The following is a 7,516-nucleotide window of genomic DNA, read 5'->3' on the forward strand; positions in this document are numbered from 1 at the left end:
CAAGGCCTCTCTCTTTGGTAGGAAAATCCTGCCCTCTTCATCCCCGCTCCCTTTGTCCAAACCCCTCTATATCCGAGACCTCTCTTCATGCCCTTCGAGATCGTAGCTTCGCCTCCCATTCTTGGTCCATCCTCAATGTCTCTAGTTCCTTTTTGATCTTTGATCTCCACCACTGGATTTATGATAATCGCACCTCTCACCCCCTAGTTGGGCTACCCTCTTTACTTTCGTCCTCGGCGCCTCTGGCTTCGCCGGTGTGATTTGACCTTTTCCCCTCCCCCTTCCCCTTCCTCCTCCTCCCCTTCCTCTTTCTGTGCCTCTGTTGTTTCCCAATCCTTTGCCTGGTCCCGCGCCTCTGACTGTCTCCCCTCTACCCCTGTCACGAGTTCCACCCACCTTGATGCCTTTTGCTATCCTTTGAGCTGGGCCCCTCCGCCGCTTGGTTGGTTTAAAACCAACGTTGACGCGGCCTTCTCCCCCTCTTCTTCCTTAGCTAGCCTGGGGTGTGTCATCAGAGACGGTTTTGGTAACTGGGTTTTAGGTTGGTCCACCCGCTTTCTTGGTCCTAACCCCTTCCTTTGTGAGGTCCTTGCCATTCGGGATGGGATTTTACGCACTAGAGTCCTTGTGAGCAATGTCTTGATTGCCTCTGACTGTCTTGATGCGGTTACCTCTATTTTATGCCCCTCTGCCCCTTGTGGACCTTTTACTAACATCATTCTTGAGTGTAGGACCCTCTTGCAGGACTCCCCGCATTTGAAGCTGGTTTTTGAGAAGAGATCGGCTAATCGTGTTGCGGATGCCATTGCCCATCACTCCATTAGTGACTCTAGTGATTTGTTAGGCTGTTTTGAGTGGGACTTGCCCCCTCCTTTTGTTGTAGATCTTTGTATGTCGGACTCTGTTTTGGCATGTGCGCCTCTTTCCCCTGACCCGCCCCCGTGATGTACTCGTAACTCTTTGACCTCTTTTATATTATTGTTCCTTTGTTCCAAAAAAAAAAAATAGTAACAACTAGAAGCTTAATAAATCATGGAAAAAGATTGCTACCATGTTACGTATATTGTTTGACATATCTTGTATAGTTGTATGTAACTATGTATGCATACATGTTGCCTTGGCATGAAGCTCACAACTCACAATATCATATATTCTTGTTTTATTTTTATTTTTAAGATGAATACTCTATTTGCCTGATTCGTTTATTTACCATTTTTATTCTTAGTAATAGATATCTTAATTAAATACAATAGATGATCGAGAGTTTGAGACGCATGAAGAACTTTTATACGTTTACCAATAACTAGTTGAGATCTCGTGCTAAAGCACGACATTTGTGAGGATTAAATTAATTGAGCTTTAATTTTTACATAATGAGCTGTAGTTATAATAGTATGTTGTAATGTACTGAATACTGATTATAATGTTAGTAATATTATAAAAAAAAATTATTATTCAAAGGACTTTTAGATTAAGTTATTTTTGTGTGAACCTATTTTTATTATTAAAAATAATGATAACATCCTAGATCTTTTTATGAAGAGAATATATAAAAAAGCACAAAATAACAATAATAATATCACATTTTTATATTGGACATTAAAACATGTTAGCTTGTATAGTTGTATAAGTTGGAAAGATTAAAAAGAGCGAAGTTGACACGTTTTATTTATATAATCAGTTGGTTTTTTTACTTAGCTTTAATCAAACTCAGTTTCAATGTCAAAATTTATTTATACATCATAGCTAATTTTTGTACATTATTTAAAATGACAAAATTTATTTATACATCATAAGATTTTGGAGATTTTATTTGTATTAATTATACTCTATAATCTATATTATACTTTATACAAACACAATAATGTTTGGAGCTAGAACTTTTCTGTGTATAGAAATATAGGATACTGAATATTTTATTTGTGGCAAAGATTGCGCATATAATTATGGAAATTCTATTATTATTAAATAAGGTAATATTAATATAAAATATCAATGTTTGAGGCCCACCGAGTTTCTTGTTTTACAGAAAAAATTATACTTTTACATTGAATTTTTCGTTGGCCCACTAATGTATTGAATTGCAGTGAATTAAGATCACAAAAAAAAGGCTCATTTATAGGAGAATGCATTTAGGCGGGAAAAATATTAGGTTTTCTTATTCTTTTAGTTTACTGAGGATGTAAGGTCATCAAGGTATTTCAAGAAAGTAGTAGTTGTCATATGTGCATAATTATCATTGATTTGGTTAGCTAAAACAAGAAAGCTTTTGGCTAACCAAAAGTTTTCCCAAAAGAAAGTATTGTGTGCATTGTATGTTTACTGAACTGTTTGATAGGTAGAAATTCTAATTAAGAAAAGTTATACACTTATACGTACATTGTAGATCGATTATATAATACTCCGTATTTCGTTTGTTCCGGTTAATTGTTATCTATTTGATTTTTTATAAAGAAATTTTAAATAAAGTTAACTTTTTTTTTTTGGTGACGAGGGGTTTCAATCCCCCCGGGCCCAGGCATTCCGGCGTCACCACCTGGACCATGTAAACCACCCCAATTGGGGCCGCCGAGATAACCGCATGCAATTGCTCATCCGTGGGTTCGAACACGGGACCTCGCAATTCTTGCCTTTGCAAGCTTTGAGGTTACCCAAGTCTACCACTAGACTGTAAGCACTTGGTCAATAAAGTTAACTATTGATTATTAAGATGGAGTACATAAATATTTATTTATTTTATTTTATAACGATCTTCCTTAGGAATTTGTGATAGCACAACACTTTAACCCTAATTAACAAAAGTTGCTCAGTTTTTGAAAAGTTAGACGACCAAGCTGTTGACATTTGACTAATTGACTTGTTAAAAGAAGTTAAAGTGTTCAGAAAAACAAAGGTAAACTTCCAATAGCTAATTAAAATTCATCATGAGTTCATGACTATTGACTCACAAGAGAGATTATCGTAACAGCTCGTGTTTGATTCCTTCCAAAGTTGCATATGGTGTTGAACAAACAATGTCAACGTTATAATGCAATAAAAGATGCAACATGCATTACAATAATAATTCATAAAACAACATAACCTTTGAAACATTATGAATGACTGATCTCATTAAAACTTATCAACCATTACAAACTCAATAAAAATCTCTTCTCTACTTTAGGAATTAATCCCTTCCCCATTTACTCCCTCCTCGGACGAAAAGGCACGTCAGCTAACTCAACTGATAAACTCGACCACATTACCACCCATGAGATCATGGCTCGAATTTAAAGCACGTCAGCTAGTTCAGTTGATAAACTCGACAGGAATGTAATACTACCCTGACTCCCTTAAAATCCGAAAAATGTAACTTGGTAGAGCAAAAGAAAAAAAAAAGAAATTTGAAACGATCTAAGACGAAAATAAAAATAAAAATTATCTACACAACTGAGGATAAGGATGAAGAAGTTGATCAGAAACATCAGGAGAACAACACCCACTTAAAGAAGCACTAATGACATCAATGTCATTACCATGAAATTGTTGATAACAATCAAAATGATTATCATGGAAGAGTAAACCATCATCTCTCTTTTGCTCTACCATCTTCAAAATCTTGTCGAAAAGCGCTACGTCACAAGGGATCTTAAGGACACCTTCTTGTTGAAATCCAAACTCTTCTTCAGCTTCTCTTAGTAGAATACCAAATGCTTGATGACCTAAGTAATCTGTTGGGATTACATATCTTTTGAGTTCTTTTCCTACATGTATTGCTAAATACCCTTTTGGTACATAATCTGGTGTCGAAACAGAGGAAACAGAGTTATCGGAAAAAGATAATGTCTTTTTCAAGAATTTTATTCCTTTATTTGTTCCCCCGCAGTTACTGTTATTACTGTTACTACTATTATTGCTGCTATTACTGCTACTAATGTTGTTATTATTGTTTCGGGTGTGGTTCGAACTTGCATTAGCAAGTTTTCTCCATTTTTTGAGGATTTGTTGAAGCCTAACAATTTCTCTAATTTTGTTAGACTTTTTTGCATCCATGATTTTAATTTTTTTGGAAATTTTTTTCTAAGGAAATGTAGGGAAATGTTGGTGTTATGGGCAATTGGTGGAGCAACATGTTAGGGGACAATATATAAAGGGAGATGGGTTGAATTTATTTATTTATTTATTAATAAAAAAAGTTGTAGAGAATATTTTAAGGTACCTGCTAAAGTGGTATTTTAATTTATTAATTAAATATAATTGGTAGAAATAGTCGAAGTTTATTAGATTAGTTTTATCAGTTGGTAATGTTGCAACTGCCTCAAGACTCGGAAAATCAATCAGGGGAGTTTAATTTTTTTTTTTTGAAGGGAACAGGGGAGTTTAATTTAGTGTTTCTATGTTGTGACTTTTCAGATTTCATAACAACTTGGCATTTGGGTCCCTTTGCTAGGTAGGTAGTTTTGGGACCGATTGTATCTTTATGTATAAAACCGTCTTATATAAATGTGGTTAATCACTAATCATTGTGTAAGTGGTTTTGTCATAATATTGTATTTATAAGACTATCTTAGATGAAAATTTATGAGCAATTGAAACGGTTTTATACTTCGTTCTCAAATATTAGTGTTCCGGGTGTAATTCCAGAGCAGTTATATGTTACCACCCGTGCTTATAGAATGACGTCTTTAATTGAATCCTCCTTGCGGTCTCCTGAAACAATGAACAAACTGAGGGCTCGGCTTTGGGCCGAGCGAACTCACTCCGACGCTCAAGTCAGTAAACTTAGAAAGATAAGTTGTCGTTACTTGGTGAAGTATATATTGTAGAGAGATAAGGAAGGTATTACCAGATGAATAGTGATTCTTAGGTTAAATTGTGGATCCTTTACTCAATGAGAGTAGAGGAGTATTTATAGACTTTCACCTTTTGTCACGTAGTGGCCAAGTGGCTAGCGGTGGAAAGATCGATCTACCCCTCGGCCGAGGGACCTATGGCAGCGGCCGGCGGGCCCCGTTGACTCACCGCCGAGGGGTCTTGGATATGAGTTCGCGGATGTGTGCCCCGGCTGGTTGGTTGCCCCGGCCGGGACCCATCCGACAGCCGACATGCCTCGTAGGTTAGGGCCGTCTAAGCCGTTGACTTTGTGGATATCTTTGACCTTGCTCAATATGTTGATAGTCGGCGGGTGCGAGAATATGCCCCATCAATTTGCCCCAGCGTAGTCTATGCCGTGGTATGGGCTCCGATGTATGTTGAGCGTATATTCGCGCAAGACAAAATTTTCGCCCCGCTTCTTCTACCTCGGCGTGGCTCACGAGGCCGTACCATATCCCCCTCCACATGGTTGTGTAATGGACATCCGATGTGGAAAAGGCAATGACGCTGGCCGAGACCAGGGTGGAGAGTGCCGGTTGTTTCTGATTGCCCCCGGCCGGTGCTTTCTGGCTTGGTTGATCATGTGGCCGGCGGAGAAACGGATACTTAGGAATTTGTTGAGGAAGATGAACAGGCAGAGAGATATGAAGGGGCGTGTTGAAGACGCTTGGTCACTGTTGCATTGATTGACATTCAACTGTTGCAACGATTGACATTCCGTGGTTGCATGCTCGACACGTGTCTGTTTGTTGATTGGCTGACGTTTCATGGGCTGTGCCCTGATTGGTCCCTCTTCATGGGCTTTCCTCTATAAATAGGGTACTTAGTCCCTGAAATTGGCCACCAATTTCATTTTCTCAAAAATTTTCTTCTCTAGACTTTCAAGGGCTTTTCTCTTCTATTTTTCAGTGTAACTACCCCGGCTAGTACTTTTCTTCAAGGTAAACCAACAAATTTTCTCTTTTTAACTTGTGAGTTTTGCTGTAAACATGTCTTCTGCTGATGCCGGAACTAGCAAACCGACGCCGGGGGTTTCTCCGTCGCGTCTTGATGAGGGGGAGATGCTAGACGCCATCCCGCTAAGGTCTGGGGGCCCTAGGTCTCCTTCTCCTGAAGTTGATCCTCAAATTTTGGAGGAATGGGAGGATGATGATGATGGAGACGATTTCGGTGATGATGCCGAAAGGGCTCATCCTAATGAGGGGAGGCAGTGCGTCATGGATCACGGCGACCCCTGTAAGGTCGGCCCTGACCGTACTTGGACCCATAAGTTCGCCCGTTGTTCCGGCGAGACATTTTTCGAGGGCCATTTCTACTTTGGCAGGGGATATAAAATTGTTATCTCTGAGGGGGGTCAGGCCATCTGTTGCCCTCCACCGGGTTGCACCGGCGTATATATCCGGCACCTAGAGTACGGGATCCGGTTTCCGCTGAATGATTACGTTATAGCCATCATTAGGGCCATGAACGTCGCTGTGGACCAGCTGCACCCGTTGGCTATCAGGACCATAGTCGGCTTTGTCTGGCTCTGTCTCTTTAAGGGGGAAGTCCCAACGGTTAACTTATTCCGTCGGCTTCACCACCTTCGGCCGTCATTTTCTGGTCGCGTCGGATGGTACAACGTGCAAATGGAGCCGGGTTACGTCTCCGTTGATAAGCTGTCTTCTTGCAAAGACTGGAAAGATCGGTGGGTGTATATTGAGGTGCCGGATGACTATCCGCTGCCCCGGTCCTTCCAGCACCAAGTTAATTTGCGGTGCGAGACTAAGGCGGAGTACGACAGATGGGTCACCCGGAAAAAGCTTAAGATGGACGCCAGCAAGGTCCCTCTTACTAAGGATGAGAAGCTGGCGATGAGGCTTTTTGAGGCGGACAAGAGTGGGGTGCCGAAAAGATGGATTCCCCCAACGCAGATCATTCTTCAGGATGATGAGCTCTCGCCATGTCGGCCTCATACCGGCCCTAGCACAGGGTGAGTGGGGTCGGTGTGAGGCCCATCACTGCTCTCAATGTTTCTGTCCGTTTTGAATTTTGGTTCATTCCTTGCTTAACTCTCGCTTTGCTTCTTTTGCAGATCATTTTGGCGCGGACCTGTCCGAGGATATTCTTAAGAGGATGGGGCTGCACAAAGACAAGACCGTTGCTAATTTGCACCCTAAGGCTCTGGCCCGTGATCACAGGACGTCGCCGAACGATCTGATGGATCAGCAGCTGAAAGGCCTGAATGTGGAGGCGGCCCAGGCGAGGGTTGCTAGTAACATGCCACGCCGAACGCGGAAAACAAAATCTTCGGCGGTGACGGCATCGACATCCGTTCCGCCTTCCATCCCTTCAGCCCAGAAGGAGACGGTGGAGATCGTTGACATTACTTATGGGGGGGACTCCGATGCGGAGGGATCTCCCCTTATCCGTAAAAGGAAAGAGCCCACCCCTGCTGCTGATACTTCTGCTGCTACTGCTGCAACCGCTGCCGGCGAGGAGATGCGTCCTCCGAGCAAAAAGGCCAAGCATGGTACAGATACATCCTGTGGGTCAGGCTTAGCCGGTTAATTAGGCGTTCCTGATGACAGGCTTTCCGATACGTCCATGTATTCTTACACGGATGTTTTAATTGACTTTTTGTAGATCAATCGTCGGCAGCCGCCGTTCTCACTGTGCGGCA

At 41.5% G+C, this 7,516-nt stretch overlaps 1 protein-coding gene across 1 annotated transcript; it reads right to left on the reverse strand.

Annotated features, from left to right (window-relative positions):
* Positions 1–3,020: 3,020 nt before the first annotated feature.
* LOC141613891 (uncharacterized) lies at positions 3,021–4,110 on the reverse strand. Its single transcript, XM_074432657.1, has one exon. It carries the CDS (start codon positions 4,030–4,032, stop codon positions 3,418–3,420), a length of 615 nt encoding a protein of 204 aa, XP_074288758.1. The 5' UTR covers positions 4,033–4,110; the 3' UTR covers positions 3,021–3,417.
* Positions 4,111–7,516: the final 3,406 nt, after the last annotated feature.

The sequence above is a fragment of the Silene latifolia genome, chromosome 1 (genome assembly GCF_048544455.1).
Source record: "Silene latifolia isolate original U9 population chromosome 1, ASM4854445v1, whole genome shotgun sequence".
Taxonomy (NCBI): domain Eukaryota; kingdom Viridiplantae; phylum Streptophyta; class Magnoliopsida; order Caryophyllales; family Caryophyllaceae; genus Silene; species Silene latifolia.